The 23186-nt window shown below is 42.1% G+C and overlaps 1 protein-coding gene across 1 annotated transcript in view; it reads left to right on the top strand.

Moving 5' to 3' along the window:
* CSMD1 (CUB and Sushi multiple domains 1) overlaps window positions 1-23186 on the top strand; it is a gene marked incomplete at both ends in the record, with an annotated part of 1981616 nt that overhangs the window by 966778 nt on the left and 991652 nt on the right. Inside the window, one exon of the mRNA XM_080796866.1 lies at window positions 10397-10604. Coding sequence (XP_080652992.1) covers window positions 10397-10604 — 208 coding nt within the window. The remainder of the gene's footprint in view (window positions 1-10396; window positions 10605-23186) is intronic.

Below are 23186 nucleotides of genomic sequence, written 5' to 3'. Positions count from 1 at the left end.
AAAAAAAAAGTATCTGGAAATAGTAATGAGATGGACATAGGTGGAGACATCATCCAGTGCCAGAGCCAGCAGTACCTGGCCGTGGAAGCAAACGCTGGCCATGTGGGAAGCCTTCACGATGCACCACCTCAGAAGACACCTGGGTTTCCTTTACAGAAACAGGAGCTACCTCAGAATGGTTAAGATGTAGGAACTTTTACTGATAGTTGACCTTGAGTTTCACAGGACCTAGGGGAAGGATCAAGAGCTTGGGAAGTGTAGGAGGACAGACCCATGAGATACATAGATCTTTGAGGGATTGTGGGGCTGTGGGGTGACCAGGAGACCACTACTTCTTCCGGTGACCATATAGAAACATAAAGGATTTTTATTTATTTATTTATTAATAATTTATTTTATTTTATTTTATTTTTAAGATTTTATTTATTCATTTGACAGAGAGAGATCACAAGTAGGCAGAGACGCAGGCAGAGACGGAGGAGGAAGAGAGCTCTCCGCTGAGCAGAGAGCTCAAAGGGGGACTCGATCCCAGGACCCTGAGAGCATGACCTGAGCTGAAGGCAGAGGCTTAACCCACTGAGCCACCCAGGTGCCCCAACATAAAGGATTTAAAAAGATAATCTCTTGATGGTCTCAGATACAACGTAAGTGGTGGTGTCTGTGAAACCATTACAAGTAGATTTGGGGCCGCCCTCCGTCCCAGGCCCTAGAGCAGCAGGCGGCTGGGAGAGTAGTTGCTCCACGACCTTCGGCTCTTTGTGACTCTCTGTCCCTCTGGACCACCCCTTCCTCCTGGGGGAAGCGGCACGTGGACTTGGGAAGTACAGTCTTACCCAAAGCAGCATATCTTTTAAAACTTACGAGAAAATGCTCAAAAATAATTTAATGAACAGTGGTTGACTGATGGCTGTCTGCCAAGTGGGAGGATATCATAATTGCTATTTTTATGGGGCAGACAGTATTTGCCTGCATTGTTCTAGCACTTTACAGCTCATAATGCATTTAACCCTCACGTCAGCACTGTGACTCAGTGAGTCTCCGTGGAGAGAGAGCATTATCCTCTCTGTTTACAGGTACATAAACCGAGGCACAGAGAAGGGAAGAGCTTGTCACACAAAAGCCAGTGGGAGAACTCCGTTCAGACCCAGACCTCCTGACTCCAGGGTCTTGACTGGCACCGGTATTTACACAGCCTTAGGCAGAGGACACTAGAGGATATCTCCTAATATTAGAAACTGAACCCTAGGTGTGCGTTTATGTGTGTATTCCTTTTTTCCCTCTCCTGGATAATTGTCCATACAGTTTTAAAAATGACCAGAGACTGCCCATCCAGTTGTATACCCTGCGTTTTGCCCTTTGTCGCTCAGGAATTTACTTCAGCCGTCGCACAAATGTTTGGTAAAATCATCCACGATCCTGTGGTTTGGATGCAGCGTACGTTAATGATGTATCCGTTGTTACACTTTCAGGTGGTTTCTATTTTTCTCTATGATAAATATGGTAAGGTATGTCTCTAAATAATGTTTTATTCTGTATTTTGAATTATGCCCTTAAGATATATTCCTAGCAACATTTATACCCAGGCAAGGCATATAATAATTTTAGAGTTTAGAATGAAACTTTATGGAAGTTTGGAAATTCCTCAGGGGAAAGAAAGAGTGCACTCTGATTTCTGCTTACAGTCAGAATTATTTTCGCCACTTCCAGAAATCACTAGATTCAAACACATCTTTTATTAAAAACCTTATCTTCTTCTTGGATTAAGTTGATGGCATTCAGACTCCTTTGAGCTGTAGAAGCTTCTTTTCAAATGAAACATTTTTGTGAACCCTCAATATAGGAAAGTGATTTAAAGAAATAATTACTCTGATTGAAATTTGTCGTGGGAGTCAAAGCCCACTTTGCCGGACTCTGTTTTGCTGCTTGTAATCTTTACATGGACGTCCTAAGAGCACAATTTGTAAACTAATGAAGTGACTCAGCGTTCATACTCGTCATTTCCTTGAAAACAGTATTCGTAGTGTGCCCCTTTTTGCAGTCAGGCATGTACCTGGCACTTTAGAATCGGCCTTCATTTTCATGGACATTTCATGGACATTTTAGTCCATTCAACAGACTAAAAAGAAAGAAAGAAAGAGAGGTGGGAGACCATGGGAATATAAATACCATTCACTATATCAAATTTCCCAGTTATCAGCTTCCAAATGAATCCCTCTGGTACAGCAAAATTAATATTAAAATAAAATTTTGATGTACGTTATTCATATTAATATCCATGGAGCTTACATTATACTAGTATCACTATATTATTTAGATGTCGACTAGAATAATTTAGTTTAACAGTTACTTACCTGTTTTAATACATTTTCCTTTGTGTGGGTGATTTCAGCATTTCCACCAGGTGGCTCGCCGTGGGACTTGGCATAATTTCTCCGGGTGCCAGGAGCTTGCGCCCAGTCTCCTCAATGTTTTGCTTTGATTTATTTGCTCTCTCTGCCTGCCTTGACTTTATCTCTTCTTGAGATAAATTCGTCTTGAAATGTCCCTGCTGCTCTGCTGAGTATAAAAGGAGCATTCCTGGTCTTGCGATTTAGCTACGCGCTGAAAACAAACAAAGCCGAGCAAACGTGCCGACCAAACCCCACGTGAATTACTGCAGTGATAAAACTTTCTCGGCAATTAATTTTTGTCTGAAATGCCTCCGCGTGGAGGCCGGCTTCTTGAGGTTTTTGAGACAGTTGCTCAAACTTTATACTTGAAAAAGCCCCCCCGTTTCTCTAACTAAGCCCGCTTTCTACTGCTAGTTCTAGAAATGGAGTCTCTGGATGCCACACGTAGCCCCAGAAATACAGTTTGTTGGGGTCCCCTCCAGTAACTGGATTTCTGCGCCTTGTAACTGCCGCCGCTCGGAGAGTGCTGGCATCCTCGCTCGGTGACAGGGCGTGGAGAGAGCGCAGGAGTTTCAGGCCGCCTTCTAGAAGCAGGGACGCCAGACCAAAGATAAGCCCATAAAGCTTACGGGCCAAGGCTTTGCACTTAGCCAAGTGCTAAGAAGTAAACCAGAGCAGGGAGAGGAGACAGGGAGTGACCAAAAGTGGGTGCTGGTTTACCTTCGGGGGTCGGAGAACGGGGCTCAGGAGGGGACACCTGTCTCAGGCAGGGGCAAGGGGAGCAAAGGCTCCGGGTTAGAAACATGGCTCTGCCCCAGGAGGCAGCCTGGTTAGAACAGAGTGAAGCAAAGGTAAGGGACAGAGGGGCAGCGGGCAGGTGGGGTGGGCACCGGGAACTGGCATGGGGTCGGGGGGGGGGGGGGTCGGATCACATACCACGTTGATTTGATTCTGATTGGTCATAGGAGTGTGATGGTTTTGAGCAGATAATGTTAAGATGAAAGTTAAGTTTTAAAAGAATCCGTCTGGCTGCGTTGGGTGGAACAGATGACTGAGAAAGGATGACGGCAAGAAGAGGGGTTGATTCCGAGTACCGTTGCGTGTGTGTGCCTGTGAGTGTGTGTGTGTGTCCATATGCGTAAGTGTGTACATGGTGATAAGAGATGATTCCCAAAGTCTGTGGCTGTAAGTTTTTTCTATATCTGACTAGTGATCTCTCATTTTGAGAGTCCTGCTTATAATTTTTGGACAAGGCACTTGTATTTAGTATTTTATTTATGAATCATTAGAGATAAAATATTAACGTTTAATTACTATTTTTTGTATTGTTACTGGTTTTTCTGTGGTGGGTGAAGCCTGCCTTGTGAAAACGCACTGGAAATTACGGACATACATATTTGAAAAATATAATTTGTCATATAAAAGCAGTAAGGTACATATGTCACACACATACTGTCCATCAAAATACTAATCCTAAGGTTAAAGATACATTAAAACAAGGACAATAAATCTACTATACTGTTATTGATTATTTTGGTTTTCCTAGAGATAAAATATTTTAGTTTAGAGAATCATTCCTAATTAAGTTCACATACTTAGGTTATTCTTTGTGAGAAAAATTTATGTGAGAAAAATCTATGTGATATGTATCAAAATGAGACCATTTTCAAATACTACTGCACCCACACTCATTCTTTCAGATTATTATATATAAGCAGACTATTTAAGGGCGAATGCCTTGTATGTCTCCCCTGTATTTTAATGCATTCAAGTAAGCCACGTACTGATTGATTTTTAATTTTGACTCAAGGAAAGAATACTACATAGCATTTTAATGACTTTAATTTGTCCTATTTAATTTTTCCTGTTCTATACAGTACCACTGAAAAGACCTGAAAAAAGCACTAATGACATTCATCTAAGTAAATGGTTCTCAGTGAGGGATGATTTTGTCCCCCAAAGAACATTTGGCAATGTCTGCAGACAGTTTTCGTCAGTACAACTGGGGATGTTTCTGGCACTTAAAGGGCAGAGACTAGGATGCTTACAGGTGTGCCACAATGCGCGGGACATCGTCTCTGAACAAAGAATTATGTGGCTCAGCATATCCACAGGGGCGAGGTTGAGAAGCCATGACAGTGTTCTCTCTTAATGATAATTTAAAATGGCGATGGCTTTCATAGGAGATAGCTCTCATAATCCAATACAGGCGTCTCCTCCAAAAGCAGTCTTCATTCCCGTATACTTCCTGAGGGAATGCCTGGAGAGGCATTATGAGTAAATATTCCTGTAGTGGTGGATATCTCCGATTTTCAGATGTTTCCCTCGGAAACTGGTCGTGTCATTAAACACCGGGACAGGGATGTATGATGCCGTGTCTCTGCCTGTTTCTTGGAGCCGTTCAATGGAGAGAATGTCTCTGAAACTCTGGACCAACCAGGCTGCCGCTCCCGTTACAAATCACAACAAAACGGAGTCAACAGGCAGGTACTGAGCTACAGTAGAGTCTGTCCTGAGGCTGGAAGACAGGCTGGGGTGACTCACTGTCTTAGCACAATGGGAAGATCACAGATAAATGACCGCCTCACCCCCAGGCTTCATGAAGACAATAGCAGTTTCTCTAGGAAAGTCCAATTTCCTTTCATATAAGTTTGGGGCGCTTTTTAGTAATAGATAGTAGGAAGCAAAAGTAAATATAATATGGTACATGCTCTTGAGATTTAGTTTGAGACTTTGAGGAACAGAAAGAGATTTATTGTGAGGAATGTGCCGATGCCACTGCGGAGACTGTGTCTAGTGGTGGTAGTTGCAGGAGAGCCCAGTGGTGGTGAGTTCCAGCCAGAATCCAAGCCAGAAGGCAGACGTGGACGTGTCAGCTCCTGGACGTGCTGGCAGAGCGCCTCGTCTCCCTTCCTCAGCCTTTTGTGCTTCAGACCTTTAAGGGGTGGGGTGAGGCCCACCCACACTGTATAGACCCATCTGCTTTACTACATCTGCAAATTCAAATGGTGAAGTCTTCTGAAAGCTCTCCTACACATCTCCCTAGAGCCACGCCCAGCTGAGTATCTGGGCTCCTGTGGCCCAAACAAGTCGAACGTAAAATTCACCATCACACCTAGTCTTTTTTGGCCTATGTCCCATGAGCGCAGACTCTGGGGTCCAGACTCAGGAGCAACCAGTTTAATTGGGAGGTGATTCAGGAAGCAGGGGCAGGTAATGGGAAGGGAGGCCGGGAAGTGATTATTTTTATTTTTGTAAAGATTCATTTAGAGCATGAGTGCACGAGTGGGCAGCGGGGCAAAGGGAGAAGGAAAGAGAGAATCCTAAGCAGAAACCCCCGACCCCGCTGAGCACAGAGCCTGACTCCAGCTGATGTCATGACCCTGAGATCATGACCTGAGTGGAAACCAAGAAGGATTGCGTGACTGACTGAGCCACCCTGGCGTCCCTGGAAAGTGCCGCTAAAGTGTTGATGCACAGACACCTCAATACTGGCCAATTTGTTTTGCTTTGATGTAAAGCAGAACTTGTACTCGTAATGATTTGCAATAATGTTTATACTGATTAATTTTAATGCTACGCAGTTGGTCTTACTGATACTTCATGACTTTGTTAACATTTTCCAGCTGTGCGTTTTTCACAAACAACCAGAATCTTTCTTTTGACAAACGTGAGATAAGAATAGCAACGATAATTTTTCTCATACATATTAAAAAGATTCAATAAATGCTCCGGATAAAGGAAAGGACTTAATACAGAAAATGAAGAGGGCACCTAAAGCCTATTCAATATGTGTAAGACCCCAAGTTGAGTAACGTGCCGGAGATGCGGACAGCCTGTGCGTTGTCCCTCAGGTATATCATCACATTGCTTGACAGTTTCACGTCAGTGTACTTACCCATATACAGGAGCAAAGGAGGATGTCAGTTTTACCCTTAGATATTTTCCTTTTTTAAAAAATATATTTTAAAACTAAGTATTGCACCATTGTTTTAATTTTAGTGTCTGATAACAAGAGGTTAAACTTTGCCTTAGAATTTCTTCCCGACATTCATTCTTACTTAAATTGCCATTTACAATCTTTTTTTCATCAGTTGTTCTTAAAAATGTGAGTCGAATAAGTATAAATGACACCCTTTGCTATGTTGTAAATATTTTTCATCGTCTTGTTTTTTATTTTGAATTTTATTTTTTAGATTTATTTTGACAAGAATTTATTTATATAGGTAGGTTCATTTATGGTAATGTTTCTTTTGTTTTAACAGCATAATTTCTGTTTAGTTAATACATTATTTGATAATACAGTGTATTCTGCTCTTTTACCTGTTATTTTATACTCCAAACATTTTTATTTTTCTATGTATTTTCTATGAGGCTGTTTCTAAATGATTTTTCAAATTTTTCTTTTCCTAGTCACTTCATTAATATACTTTTCTTCCACCACTGATGATGATCATTTTATCATATCCTGAATCCTCCTATGTATTTGGGTCCTCATAACAACCTGCGTTAAGAGAGAGGCTCCCATTTCTACTTAACAAAGCCTTTATCATTAAGTGATATTTTAGAAGGAGGCAATTTAATATCTCTTGCAGCTGTACTGGAAGTTCGCAATTAATATGATTTCCAAAATTAATGAATTAAAATTAAATAAATTGTCTAAGGCCAAATATGCTTTGGAAGATGGTTACTCAGTTGTTTTATCTGTACAATCATTCTACTGATAGATTTTTATAAATCTAATAATAAAGCTATTTCTTTAAAAAAAAATTTCCCATCTCCTATGTTAGTTATGTTACTCTTCCTTAAATGCTTTTATGTGTACAGATGAGTAAAATGTTACAGTTTAGAAAAAAATTGTTACAAAAAGAGGAAAGAAAATAAAGAGCTAAAATATTCTATTGGAGAAACATTTGAGGCACCATTGCAATTGCTTTTAAATATTCCTCCATACACAGATAAACATACACAAATAGGTTTCTACCATCCTCTGTACTAAAGAGAGCTTTCTGTGGTTTAAGTTTTTAGTCAGTGAGTGGCAGGAAGTATTTTTTGTTTCATGGGCTTAATTCCGAATTCGCCAAGATCTCAATCAGATTATCTCAACAGAATTTTGTAACCGTTCATGTGAAATGCTGCATGAAGAAATCCTAACATCCTACGTGTGTTGAGGCTGATGTCATTTTAACCGTCATACATTTTAAAATATCCTGTGGGCATTAAAATGTCTATCAGAGAAAACACAATGGTGACTGCAGGTTTAGGACAAATATATATGTTTTAATCTCTGCTGGTTCCTTTTATTTTTTTTTCTCTTTATTTCCATGCTCTATCCTTTGTCTTCCTTGTATCATCTACTCCTATTTCCGGCAAAGTCGCCATACAATTGTAGGGCTTGTTCACTCCCGTAACGGACCCTCCCGTCTCCTCTGGAGTTAGAGAAGTACTAAGTTCTTATTACTTAGGAGCGGGTGCGGCCCTCACTCCCAGCTCCTGGCAGTCTGGTCCTCCGTGTTGTGCCCCAGCCATCACCTCGGGTGCTAGGAATGTCTACATATCCCTGTCTAAGCTTTGAGGCTCATTGCATCAAGAATGAGACCACGGAGGTTCTCCCCTCCACCACACTCATGGTACACCGGAGAGGGAGGCGCCCCTGAGCGGGAAGGTCCTGTGACTGGGCTCATCTCCACTGGGAGGCACCAACACAGCTCCATCAGCCGTTGCAACATTAAAATATCCGCATGGCAGCTCATAAATACCCACTTCCTGGAGTCCCTGGCACAACCGTATCACCCTAGCTTCGTAGGCCCTTTGCACGGGTCATCAGACTTTCCAGCAGGCAAACAACTAGAGGGAGGGAGTTAGAGCGCCGCTCCAGAGCTGGGCTGTAAAGCGACCGCAGATACCCACGGCTGCTGGTTGGTGCTGCCTGCACGCGCTCTGGTTGGACGGGTGCAGTATCACCTCTGTCTGGGGAACGTTGCCAACGTACCTTCCCAGAAGACACCAGCACGCTTCTTTCTATCACTCCCCTTCTGTATTTCTATTAGGTTATATGTATAAATACACCGCTTTGAAAGTCTTTTTTTTTTAAGAATTTTTAAAATGTATTCATCTGACAGAGAAAGCAAGAGCAGGAGCACACAAGCAGGGGGAACAGCAGGCAGAGGGAGATGGAAATGCAGGCTCCCCGCTGAGCCAGGAGCCCGATGCGGGGCTCGATCCCAGGACCCTGGGATCATGACCTGAGCTGAAGGCAGATGCTTAAGGACTGAGCCACCCAGGCAGCCCTGAAAGTCTTTTAAATCATAAACAGTGCTTCAGAGCTTAGGATACCATTTCAAAAACCCAGTATCATTTGATAAGAGTTTTGGAAGGGGGGCTGTTCACCACCGAGTTGAATTACAAAGCATTTATGCCATCTCGGCGGTCATGGGTAAATTCATGCCTTTCATTCCATCAGTCAGTCACAGTGCTGGATTTGATAACTTTTAAGTCCACTCGTTTATGATGTTTTATCTTTCTAATAGGAGTGCTATGACTCTTTTGCATTCTATTGAGGTGACTTTGCAGCATATGATACAATTAGAGAAATAAAGCCAATGTATCAAATAGAATTGCACTGTGTGTATTAATGACCGTATGTGTATCTATGATATGCTCATATATGAAAAGCTATATCACTATATGACTTTAGAGATGTCAGTATAGGTAAGCGAATAATATGTTTGCATACTCAGTTGTTTTACTAATAGCAAATTAAATATCTGTTCCCCTTGATCTTGTCCGGTCACACAAGCTACTAAAGGCAAATTCCCTCAACCTGGTGTGCTGACTTCATACATCACTCCTACTGCAGCACCAACACCCATAAATGTTAAATATGCTCTGAGGGTAGAAATTATCTGATGGGGAAAAAAGGAAGGAGGCGAGGGAAGAAAGAAGGATACCCATGGACAGGTTTTAAAATAAGTATTTTACAAATACTTATTTACCCTGTGTTACAGTTTCCTATGTACGTAGCATTTTGTAATAGAGGATATAAATTCAATAACATGTACATTTTACTCTATGGAAAACTTTGCAAGACCTTTTTCTCCTTCAACAAACATTTCAATACTTATTTATATCTTAAATGCGTTTTGTTGTCCCTGATCTTTTACTTGCCACTTTCCAAGTTATGCGACTTCAAGTTTTTTATGAAACTATTTCCTACTCAGAAGGTTTTTATGAATTGATACGTCTCTGTTATCATATTAGTCAAGAATTTATCTGAAATTCAAAACAAAATATACATTCCAAACTCTATAGGGAAAAATAAGAGTGATGACTACTTTTAAGAGCATTGTATTTTCAAAGCCACATATTAGTGAATTAATAAAAGATGGTTGCATGCATTTAAATCTGAAAATGTTTCCGAATTATCTCCATACTTATATTTATTTTTTTAAAGATTTTATTTATTTGAGAGACAGAGATCACAAGTAGGCAGAGAGGCAGGCAGGGAGAGAGGAGGAAGCAGGCTCCCTGCTGAGCAGAGAGCCCAATGTGGGGCCCGATCCCAGGACCCTGAGATCACGACCTGAGCCAAAGGCAGAGGCTTTAAACACTGAGCCACCCAGGCGCCCCTATCTCCATACTTTAAAATCTCAAGATGTTTCTGATTTATCTCCATCTCTATGAGTCAGAGGAAATCTTTGAAAATTTTGTTAAACTGTCTGCGAATGTCAGGTGTATGGCAATACACGGTCCAGATATTAGAAAAGCCATGATTTCATTCTCTCTGTAGTGAGAATTCAGTTATTAATGCAGTGTAATTGTTTAGATTTTTTAAAGTTTTCCCATAAAGCTAAATTAATGAATCAGAAGAAACCCTTGTCATAGTAAGAGTATCAATTTTGAGTTCAGAAAACATTGGTAACTGATCAAGAGGGCTACTATGTAGACGTACTTGTGTATGAGGTTGTCCGGAGACCTGATTTCCTATCTTTTTCTTCCCCTGCCAGCTGAGGGAGCTTGTGGAGGGACCCTGCGGGGAACCAGCAGCACCATCTCCAGCCCCCACTTCCCCTCGGAATATGGGAACAATGCCGACTGCACCTGGACCATCCTGGCGGAGCCAGGGGACACCATCGCCTTAGTCTTCACCGACTTTCAACTAGAGGAAGGGTACGACTTCTTAGAGATCAGTGGAACAGAAGCACCATCCATATGGTAAGTTCTGGGGAAGAAATGTCTTTCCCCCAGATCCGACAACAGGCTTTATAAGATGGCTTTCTTTGGACATTCGTTGGCAAACGTAAGTGGTTCTTTTCTTGCTTTGCTATTTGGACCACTAACAAGGTCATCTACATTGTAACTGATCTCAAAGTGTCCAAGATGTCTTTGGGCTGGTCTTTGGAGCTGGAGAAGTTATCTGCACACGGGCATGGGTACTTAACATGCCCTCGTTTGGGACTCTTGCAAAGCAACCCAGAGATGGTAACTAAGTCAGCTAAGTCGGGTTTTTTGGATTTGTTCTGGAGCTGAGTCAATGTAAGCAGCTATTTTTAGACGATGGCCATTTGGAAATGTCATGTTACCAGTCGTGTGTCTGCTCTGCTGCAGACAGAGGGGAGCATATTGATTTTCCTTCCTGACGACGCTGCACCTGGGAGGGTCAGAGGCAAACCATAAATACTGATCCAGCAGAGATATACAATTAGTCGACTGGGGATCACTTCTCTGGCATGTGTGCTAGTGGAGACCGAAGAAAAGTGAGTCTAATCAATTACAGCGGATTTAGGTCCAGGTCTGAGTTACAAGAACAGCATTAATTGTGTCCGTAAGTGCAGTGGGAGAGGGGAAATTCAGAGAATAGATGTTTGAAGACTTTATGTCTCAAATTCAGTTGTTTGTTGTGAATTGAATTGGCTTTAATTATTTCATTCCTTAGTATTTTAAAAACTCTACGAATTCTCTACTTCGGATCTTGAGTGGTGAGCTAACTTGAATATATGGGTACTTCAACTAGGGTGTAATTCAGAGGAGATGTTGGCCATACATGCCTTGGTAGAGGAGAATATGAAATAAGTGATCGTGAATATTTTGGTGGGTCTAAGTTTGCTTTTCAGGATAAAGGCTAAAGTATGAAAAACAATCAACCATGAAACATGTTATAAAGTTAGACCCTCTGTTTTAAACCAGTTATTGAAATGGAAATTTACTTTCTGAGGCTTAAGACCCAAAGCAGAGGTTCATATTAATAGATAAAACATTTTCCGTACTTTAGTTATGCGGTGATTATATTAGACGTTCCTTCAAGAGAAACATAGTCACAGCCTTTCTGAGCTTTGTTTACATTTGATTCATCTGAAACGATACTCTAAAGCTGAACAAGTTACCTGTTTGTTTATTTTGTGTTACACAGTTTTAACCAGTCAAGAATGTGTTGATCGTATGGGACTTACTTTGTGTAACATCAGGCTTAGTGGAAACAAGTTGTGAACCTAAAGCTGGATTTCCTGGGTTCTCCCCTAAGCTCTGTCAAGTTCTGCCTTGTGACCTTGGACAGATCACATAATGGCTTATATGACATAGGGGGACTATTAAATCAACTTTTGAGTTCATTTGTTAAATATCTATTAATTCCATATTCTCCATCCATCATTATAAGAGATTCAGTGATTTAAAAATTTTAAATTGCATCGCTTTGGCTTTCAGAAATTCATTGCAATATAAAATATATGGTGAGTGATTCTCAGAAACTATTTGATTAGTGGAAGAGGTCTTATTTATGAGAGATTCTAGAGATCGTGGGCATGGACCACCCATCCTGCTGCTAAGATGTGAGGCCAGGAAAGAGAGGAGAAAAGTGAGGCTTCTTTGACAATGATTGCAGAACTCATGGTTGGGACGGCTGTTGCCAAACAGACTTCGTTTATGTAAGAGAGGAAATGTGAAGGTGCAGATGTCCATACCAAGGTCTGAAACAAAAATAGGGCATGTGAAATCAGAAGGAGACACAACTCTCCAAAAGGGCTTCTCGCTCATGCAAACTCATTGTGACTGAGAGGCAAAAATGTTCATTTCATTTGTTTTCATAAAAGATGGCAGCAGGAACTGGAGGATGTTATGACTCGTTGCTCATTTCTGCTTTGCTTATCCCTACTGATTTCTCTCACACTCTCTCGTCTGTCTCTGTGTGTTCCCCTGCTACTTGTCCCAGCCACTTCAATATCAGACTCAGAAAAGTGTATGTGGATGGGGTCAGAGGTGAACTAAAATTGAATTCTGTCTGAAATGTCAGATGGGGCCACTGATTCCTGTGGAGCCTGAGAGCAACAATTCCAAATCGTTGTCAGAGTGAGAATTGGCATGGCGGCCGGGAGATTGGCCCATCTTTTGGTGTGTGGATTCAGGCTAGAAAGCATTTTCTAACTCTCTGAAATATATCTAGGTATTTGCGAGGGCACCAAGATTGGTGATCTGTGGACAAACTGGGGACAAATAATTAAATAAATAAATAATCAGCAGTCCTTGGGAAAGTTCTTGGTGGGAACTTGGACCCAGTCTGTGTTCCTTCTGGTCCAACAAATGGGGTGGCCCCTTGACTCAACATGTTCTTTCTCTCAGTGGCTGTTGTTAGAGTTGCATTCATAACTGTATCCATATGATGATTTGTATTGTCCTTGTGGCTTGGCAGAAAAGTCCTGGGGGTACTTGTTAGTATTCTCTAGCTTTGATGGATGAAGGAGCTGAGGGCAGAGCTCAAGCCCTCTGACTCCAAATTGCATTTCCTCCTCAGTGCACTGCAACCCCTGTAATAGGACGACGTGGGTCTGGACTCAGTGCTGTTTTGCAGAATTACCTTTTCTCTATGTCGGGACCTTAGGTTGTATCCTAAAGCCTTGAACAGGTTACTACCACAGGGGACAAGAACCAACTGAGAGGCACGTTCACACTCGTGCTGCATCGATAGACAGTCAGCACAGACAGAACGTTCTGGGGTGACATTCGGCGTTTATCATAATTATAAGCGGACTATCCTGACATGGCCTTGGGACCGCTCTTCAGCAGAGCTCTCATCTTTCACTTACTCGTCAGTGGAGGCTACAGAGGAGAACGTGGCTTTCCCGAAGCACTACTGAGGCAGAGGAACACGTTAGGAATACAAAAGAGCCACTTGAAGTACCCTTTTAAGATTGATACAAATGCATAATATGGCTTATCCCAAAAAAAGACTCTTATTTTACTATAATTTTGGACTGAGAGTCTCTGAAATGTTTAATGGTTCAGACTGGCATATTTAGAAGATGTATTCTCTCTCCCGTTGAAGGAAGATCCCAAGGACAGTGTGTGTGTGCCGGTGTGTGTGCCCCCCTCGAGCGCAAGGTCACGGAGAAGAGACAGTCGGTCAGCGTGGAAGGCCGAGTGTGCAGCGCACCGACACATATGATTTTCCACTCATGTTTTTAAAAGACATAAGATACCAGCAAGGGCACTCTCGGAAGAAGCTGCTTGGAAAATGGTTAAGAACAATAATAGGATTAGCCTTATTTTCATTGAATTTGGAGTGAAATTACCAACTCAGCTGGGTTTTATGTAAGGGTTGCCATGACTACCTTTTAGCAGTCTAAGTGTGGTGAATGATGTCATGGGCCACGATTATTCATATATTAAATGTGGAGGGTGTGGAAGTCAAACCTAATCCACTATACATATGTTAGATAAGTCTGATTATTATTATTATTATTATTATTATATTTTTACTATTCAGAGTCTAATTGTATACAGGCTTGTTTTTTATCAATATCCTACTTTATCAGAGAGCTGCCATTTCTAATTCTCTTTGCAACATGGTCTAGTAATTATGATTTTTCTTGCAATTACAAACGTGCTTAGCAGCGAAGCTTGCCAAGTATTCTTTCTTTCTGAAGTGATTCGATGGCATAGCGTACAGCTCCTAACTCTGGAGATACCAAGAAGAAAGAAAATGGATTTTATTTCTGAGTTAACCTATGGTGGTTTCTAAATTAGGACGTGGCGGTTAAAGGGACTAGGGACAGATCGTCTTGCCAGGACACAACTAAGGGAGCCTTTACTATCTTTCAAGTAGGCACGCGTGTAATGAGAGTAATTTATGCGTCCCCATGTATGACAGGTAGAGCGTGTAAGGTAGAGAAGGAAAGGAAGGAAAGACGAGTAAATCCATTTAAGGAGCATCCCAAAACCTGGTGAAATGCATCTGTTCCTCCGGAATCGGCAATGACTGAACCACAGGACATCAAAATAAAACCCATGTGCCTTCGCGTGTATTTCGAGCCCTGCCGTAGCACGTGCAGCCTGCCCTGCGTCCCGCCATGCCCCCCCACCCTTCCTGCAGTTTGCCTCTCCCAACACATCCCTGTTTCTCGTTAGCACACATTTGCGTCCCTGGCCCGTGTGCTCAGGTACGCACGTCCACATGGAAATCCTGCACCAGCGCTGAATCCACATTCAATTAACATAGTGCTTAGAGCGCCCCGTGGATGGCCTCCCCCCTAACGGAGTCCCAGCACTGGACCAGTTCGTGGGATCTCCTCTCCCGGAAGGTGTCCTCAGAGACAAGGAGAGGCTGCTTCTGGGCTGCTTTGGGTTAGACCTGCCTCATTCTATCACTAGAACATCTGTTACTTTAGGATTCTTTTAAGGTTTCGGTCCAATTTTTCACCAACCGGTGTATCTCTGCCCTGTTGCCTATCTGATTTGTGCGAGATTAGTCTTGAGGGGACCCAAAAAAGTTTTGTAACTGCACTTTATTTTGTTCCCCTTAACGACGCATAATCTCACTATTAAATCAATCTAATCAGTGACTTGCTGGAGCCAAAACAGAACTTCAAAGACACTGGAGATGCTGAGTGAGCTTCAAAGAACCCTAGAAGGGTCAATTAACACCTACAATGTTTATGCAACTTGTCATTTAATTGAGAAGTGACCTGGTGCATATTTAATTGCTAATGAGCAGGATTACGGAGGCTACAGAGTGACATCCCTGGAAGGCACTCTCCACTCCCCTGCCCAAGGTAGAAGAAAAGAAAGCACCCTTCCCCTCTCTCCTTATTTTGTTTTTTAACTGTTCATTTTGAAATCATTTCACAGAGCATTTGTAAAGCTAGCTCAGAGGGTTGTTGTATACCCTGAGCCAGCCTCCTCCGACACGAACGTCTGACAAAACCCTGGTATAATTATGAGAAATTCATTCTGGTACAAGATATAACTAATGTACAGAACCGATCTGAGTTCTTCCGGCCATCCCACCGGTGCCCTCGCTCTGCTCTCGGAGTCGGCCCAGGGAGCTTCCTGGCACTGGGCTCTGCCTCTTCTGCTTCCTCCAACCTGTGACTGTTTTCAGTTTTTCTTTGTTTCCATGACCTTGACCTCCCTCATGTCCACAATTTGCGCTGGTAACATTATTTTGGAAAGTCCGTGGCATCCTTCAGGAAGACGGAGACTACAGAGCAATGCCCCATTATAGCCTGTTGAAATAACTGGGTTTCTCTCGTGTTTTGCATTTTAAAGTTAAATTCAGGAATCCTATTCTACAAAGATATTGTAATACATACATTGCAGCATTTTTATGAAAGCCAGCATAACATGAATAAGAAACAAATATCGTGTGCATACATAGATATATATGTGAATTTCTGTGTATTGTGTTTGTGTGTGTGTATATATATGTATGTACATTTGTTTGTGTGTGTGTATCACACACACACACACAAACACAATACACAGAAATCCATGTGTGTGTGTATGTATACACAAACATACATACACACACATACATATAATACGAATTTCTTCTTGATCTACACACTGACTAGGAGTCTAAGGACATAAATAATATGTTATCATTTTAGTCTTCTTCCTAAACCTTTTTCTAATCAAAATATATTTATAAAAACATATTTGGGTAATGTATTTTTATAAGTACTACCCCGAATGATAATATGCACTGATTATTTGCAAGTGCAAAGAGAAGCCACTTAGAGTGACTACCATCTCCATTTTAGAGCTGAGAAAAACCAAGCCCAGTGGAGTTCAGGATCTTCCCGTACAGCTGTTGAGGGCGGGAGTGGGGATTTAAGCAGAGAGAGTCCCAAGCCATAGTTCCTTCTTTATTTAAATATGTCAAGGTGGTACTTCTACACTTGATCTTAGCCAAAAGGCCGAGAAGCGATCAAGGTGGTACTTCTTTACTGACTTTAAGCCAGGGATATAAAAGCAGTATGCTCGTACTCCAAAACCAGTGCATCTCTGTGGAGCACAAGGGAAGCGCGAGGCTGCTTCAAGCCCTGTGACTCCGTGCTGTGGTCACCGTGAAATACGCTTCTGAAGGTTCATGTGTGTGTTATTAACGATATAGCCAGGTAATAAATGAATAAATCTTATTGCACTTGCCTGTTATATATACTTTGGGGTATAAATATAATTGTGGATATTAATAAGGCTTCTAACATGTGACCTAAATGACAGGTCTGAAGTTATCCTAAAGATATGGCCCAACAGGATAAATATTAAGGCTTCTCTTTGGTTCCTTAAAATTACAGGCGGGGCGGGGAGGGGGGCGGCTCACATCCTACCAAGCCCATGTTACCGTCAGCCAAAAACTGAAAAGGGTAATAAAGGAAACTATATTTGATAACAGCAATTGGCACAAAATGCAGAATTTCTAACTTGATCATGATATTCTTCTGCCTGTATCATCCGAACGATATTTATCTTTCCTGAGCCTGGGGGAGCTCCCTCCGCAAAGCCTATGGTGAAACCCATTTTCACTCCATCCCTCCCGTCCGCAGCCAGCTGCCCTGGATACTTGAGCAGCAAAGGAGTCTTTGGAAATACTGTTGCCGGCCTACAAGCTGAGCAAGGCAGGCAGGCTGTGTTTGCACAGGTTCCGGGCGGTGGGTGTTTGAAAGCGCTGGGCTCCTCCCACTTCCCTGAGAGGCACCTTCTGCAGGGAACGCTCAGGGGTCTTGGACGCCGGGATCCACCGTGAGGAGAAAAGCAGGAGGCGCTTTCTGACAGGGCCGGAGGAGGCTTCTGCCTTATTTTCAGTTCCGCAGCGGTGGGGTCGGGATTCAGGAGCAGGCACGTGCACTGGCGGGGAGGGGTTCCAAGCCGTGCACTGTCCTCCCACGTGTAACACATTCATCACACACCCCCTCACCATTTCTCTGACCAGAATTAGGTCTGACTTGGCTCTCGCTTCACCCATCTGAAGGATCATCCTCCTAGTCTGTCTTTGGTAACTTTCACTGTGGCTGAAGTCAGGATACAGATTTTCAGAAGACAAAGATGGAGGAAGTTAAAAAATGACCCATTTTAATGAATATTTTGAATACAGAAAATTTACAGTTTATTGAATGGTGGTAGTCAGGGATAAAAGGCGGTATTCTCTCCTAGGACTGCATGCACAATGACCAGACTAAGGGATAACAAAAAAGAGAAAAAACATTTCTCTTCCCTGAAGCTGGAAGCCATTGGGAAACTGGATCATGAGCCCCGGAAGAGTCCCAGAGTGTGTTTCTGTGTCACAATCAGGGCCCATACCACATCACAGAACCCGTGACTTTGTCCTAATATGGCTTTCGTCATGGGAAACCCCAACCACGTGACCTCATTTTATTGAAAAATACATTTCCTATTAATTGTTTACGTCAAAGGTAATGGGAAAACTTTGCCCCTCTAGAGGTTTGCATTCATTTCACAAAATGCAAGTACATGTGTTTTTGTAGTCACAAGTCTGTCTTTCTGTGTGCAGTCTTTTGTCTAGGAAACCAAAGCAGCACAATTAAATTAATGTTTTTAAATAAATAAATTTGCCTTTTAAAAGCACACTGCCTTTCACAGGGGCCATTGTGCCCACTCTGTTTGACTTACTCTCCGATAATCCTTGCAGACTTTCAGTGACTAGCCCAACCCGGTCAATTTGTACCTCATGGTGTTCCAACTATACATTTGGATATCTCCTTTTACAGTTTCTCTCAAAACCCTGAATATCTATTTTTTCCTCTTCTTAAAATAGAGTCTGTATAATTTCATGGAGAACTGGTTAGGAGAATAATTTTGTGCAATCCAATACTTCTCCAACAAATGTGACCTTTTATCGGCCAGGATTCATCCTATAGGTACTCGCCACGCCAGCCTGATAACCCTTTCAATGAACAGTTGCTGGAAATGTTAACATTTCCCATCTTTTGACTTTAACAAATAAAAGCACCCAAGTTACTCTGATTTGAAACCCTTTAGGGAATTATAGCATCAATTCTTAACAAAGATCTATATCTTGGAAGTTTTTATTTTCATGCATTGTAAATTATAGCGTAGCCAGAGCACGAGAAATCTAATCCAACCACTTTATTGCATGGAACGGAAAGCTGCCTCCTAAAATAACAGGCGCCTGCCCTAAATGCGCAGTTGGGTGGTTAGGAGAGAAGCTAGGTCTTCTGTCTGCTCGCAGAGCTGGTTCTGCCTTACTGTGAAGCTGGGGCCCTGGGGGTCATTGCTGTTTTATCCGTCCTTTTCTTCCTATGAACAGGCAGGACAGAGGTCACCAAGACGGAGGATTCAGATTCCCTTGTAAATCAGACTCAGGCTCCGGTCCTGATCTCGCCACTTCTGAGCTTGACGACCTAGAGCAGATCCGCTCCCTGCAATCCCGCAGCCCCGTCTGTAAGATGGAAATGATCGCTACAGGCTCTCGGAGGCTTGGTAAACGGAGGGAATGAGGGGATGTTTGTAAAGCCCTCAGAACAATGCCTACAGCAGACGGATTTCTGTAACTAGCTGCCTGCTATCGCTCCGAGAAAACGCCCCGTCCTCACGAGTTCGGGTTTCTGCCTTAGATCACAGCAACAATCTTCGGAAGTGAAAATCTTATTGTTGTTGTTTTTTTTTTAAAAAACAGGGTAGTTTCTAATATTTTCTTCATTTTAAAAAGATTATTTTTAGGAAGTATGTTTCAAATGTTTTAAATTAGAAAATCTCTCTTTTCTCTGTGATGGACTTTTAGAACCTATGTCTTCTCTTGGCTACAAACCTCTGTGATAATAAAAGTCACAGTAATGATACTGCTTTCCAAGAAAAGTTAGAACTGACCCCTTTGACTCTGGTAATGTATTTGATCGTAGTAAATAATTTTTTTAATATTCAGGGATATCCATATATACCCCATTCAATTTCTTGGCAATCCCACTGATATACGTGTCCGGATCAGATATTGCTAATGGTATACAACTTAGTAAAACACAAAACATGGGAACCATAGAATTCATACCACAGTGAGATGCTTCCACTTAGCAAATACTGTTTGAGTGCATAGCATGTGCCAGAGACTGTGATAGGTGTGAGTGTAGTGCTTCTCAGATTTCAACATGTGCCGGAATCCCCTGGAATCTTCTCAAAATGTAGATTGTGACTCAGTAGATTTGGGGTAGGTGAGATTCTGACTTTGTAGCAAGCACCCATGTGATGTAGATGCTGCTGTTCTGTGGACCAGAAAAGTAATTAGGGTGTAGAGTGTGTGAACAATGCACAGTTGACACTAAGAAAAGTAGAGTCACAATGAATGAAATTTCGGCTGTGGAATAGAATTCACTCTATACTGTATCCTCTGAACTTACTCATCATGTCACCAAAACTCTGTATCCTTTGACCAACATCTCCTTACTTCCCCCACCCCCAGAAACTACCATTCTGTCTCTGCCTGTTATGGTTCAACCTTGTGTTCTGTTTTGTTTAGATTTTACATATAAATACTGTCTTTCTCTGCCTGATATATTACGTAACCATGATGCCCTCAGGGGCCATCCCTGTTGGTGCAAATGGCAGGATTTCCTTCTTTTTTAAGGCTGGATAATATTCCATCGTGCACATAAACCAGATTTTTTTTTAATCCACTCCTCTGTTGATGCACACTTAGCTTGTCTTGGCTGTTGTGGATAATGGTGCAGCAGACTTGGTGTGGGGGGTGGGTAATGGCTATCATCTCTGGATAATAGTTTCTCAGATTTCTGCTTTTGATCTCTTCCTGGTCGTTGTGACTTGAAGATCAGGTAGAGGACACTGCATTCGCCAAATGTATTTGACCATGAAGCCTCCCTTTTTGGAAGGGTATAGGTTAACATGAAGGATCTGAATAAGGTCTGAATAAGGCTGTGCCTCTTGCCGTGGTGCAGACACTGGCCTGACCTTAGCTCTTAGGCATTTACCTTGCATTTTGCACTTAAGCTGAGAGTGACTTGATTCAGCATACTGTTTCCCTTCAGTATGGCTTCAGTCCATTTCCTCTGTCTAGAAAGGCTTCTCTTCTGTGCTGCCAGGAAAGCCCTAGTAATCCTTAATAGCTGAGCTCTTCCCATCAAAAGAGATCTGGCCTTGGATGAAGAGAGGCGATAGGTTAACCATTGTGCCCTTTCCCTTGGAGTTGGGTGATTTCGGATAGTTATTCAGACTCCCAGTTCTTGTTTCCTGACCATAAAATGAGGTTAATGATACTCATCTTGCTGGATGAAGGTTAAAATATAGGTCAGGATCTAACACTGTACCTAGTACAAAGGGGCCTGATAAACTTTATCCATTAGCGATCATCATGCTGTGTATGAAAAATGACAAATCAACACTAGAGGTAACGAGATGTTGTCAGAGCTTGAGGATAGAGAAGCAGTCCCCTAGTGAGGTCATCAAAGAATATTTCACAGAAAAGTTGGTATTTGACATGTACCCTGAGAGTAGAAAGGGTCTGGATAGAAAATGTATGTGGGTATTTTAGGCATGGGATGTGTAAAATAAAAAGTACAGCTGTGGGGAAACACAAGACATATTTAGGTGATGTGAAAGAAAGAAACCCATTGTTTTTGATGGAACAAAACCAAATAACTTCATTTTTGATGGCAGACTTTATTTTCTGGTCGATAAAATGTTCTTTGTGTTCCTAAACGCTGCTGGTAGAAGGGAAATAACGCTTCAGGAAAATGAAGATGATTTTGGCATGTTGCATGAATTGAAAAAGAAGAAAGTAAAGATAATAAACAGTTACAAATGTCTGTGACCAGGACATGTAGAATTTATCAGACTGTGTAGTTACAGAATCAGAAAGACCAAGGGAAGAGATGGCACTTTTGGGAGCCAGGAATGTCAGAGGCTGAACTTTGCAAATGACTGTGCAGAACTATTTCAACTTTCAGCTTATGCTTAGAACGTGTTAACAGTCCAGATGTTCAGGACTCGTAGCTGTGAAGTTTGACTGGGGATGTGTGGGTGTGTGCAAGAATGTCCATTTTGATAGGTGCTCTGAAAGAGTTTGAGGGAACGGCACTTTTTAGAAGCCTGTGCGTGGTGTGTGCAGAAAGCTTGATGCTCATAGCTAGAGTGGGTCAGTTATGGAGGACTTGGCTGCCCTTCCTCTGCTCACCCCTCATCCTCCTGCCAACACAGAGTACTGCCTGGGTTAAAGTGGAAATGCTCTTGGAAGATCTTCTAAGGCAGTGGGTCCCAAATGAGCTGAGGGCCCATGTTCATTTCAGCTTATAGCTCTCAGCAGTGCAATCCTGGATGTCAGGGTGGTCTCTTCGTATAAGGAAGTAGGAGAAGAATCAGAGCCTTAAGAAAGGGCAAAGAGCCAGGGTGGAAGCCTACATCAACCTCGAGTAAGAATATAACAAGAGAATGCAGCCATCAAAAGACCTGAAATCTTGCCATTTGCGACGACGTGGATGGAACTAGAGGGTATCATGCTTAGCGAAATAAGTCAATCGGAGAAAGACAACTATCATATGATCTCTTTGATATGAGGAAGTGGAGATGCAATGCGGAGAGGTTGGAGGGAGGGAGGAAAAGAAAAAATGAAAAGATGGGATTGGGAGGGAGACAAACCATAAAAGACTCAATCTCAAAAAACAGACTGAGGGTTGCTGGGGGGAGGGGGGACGGGAGAGGGTGGTGGGGAAATGGACATTGGGGAGGGTATGTGCTATGATGAGTGCTGTGAAATGTGTAAACCTGGCGATTCACAGACCTGTACCCCTGGGGATAAAAATACATTATATGTTTATTAAAATAAAAAAAAATTATTAAAAAAAATTAAAAGAGGAAATTTTAGGCTAGATTTGTAAAAAGAAAAAAAAATATCATCCAGTTAATGCAGAGGGATTTGAAATGTTCAAAGCAGGAAAGTATGATAAATTCGAAAAGAAAAATTATTTAATGGCCCGATAGACCCAGGGAAAACTCTTAGCATTTGGGAAGTGTTTATGGTAAGAATGCTAACATCTACTTTGTGCAGCTTTTATGAGTGTATAGATTAGTTTTGTGAAGAACTTTGTTGGGGAGGAATAATTTTTCTCTACCCTTCAACATTCTTCTGGCTGGTCTTAGAAATAAATTGACATGAGACAGAATAAAAGGAGAAAATCAAATTTAATTACATAAGTATGATGAATCCACATAAATATAAGAGATTCCAAAAGGAGGCATAATAAGATGTGTATTTCATTCCGGACTAAGGATAAAGGTTAAGGGCCTGGGGCTTCAAAGGGAAAAAGTGTAATCACAGGAGGGATGGAAAGAGTCATTAAAAGTTTGTTAAACAGATGTTTGTTGGGCCATACAGAAACAGAGGGACAGAGAGAGGATAGAGGGGCACGTGGGTGGCTCAGTTGGTTAAGCATCTGCCTTCAGCTCAGGTCATGATCTCAGAGTCCTGGGATCGAGCCCCATGTTGGGCTCCCTGCTCAGTGCAGAGTCTGCTTCTTCTCCCCCCACTGCCTGACAGCT

This window comes from Martes martes, assembly GCF_963455335.1.
Source record: "Martes martes genome assembly, chromosome: 2".
Lineage (NCBI taxonomy): Eukaryota > Metazoa > Chordata > Mammalia > Carnivora > Mustelidae > Martes > Martes martes.
Note: the sequence above shows the minus strand (reverse complement) of the source record. Positions and strands in the feature narration are given on the sequence as shown.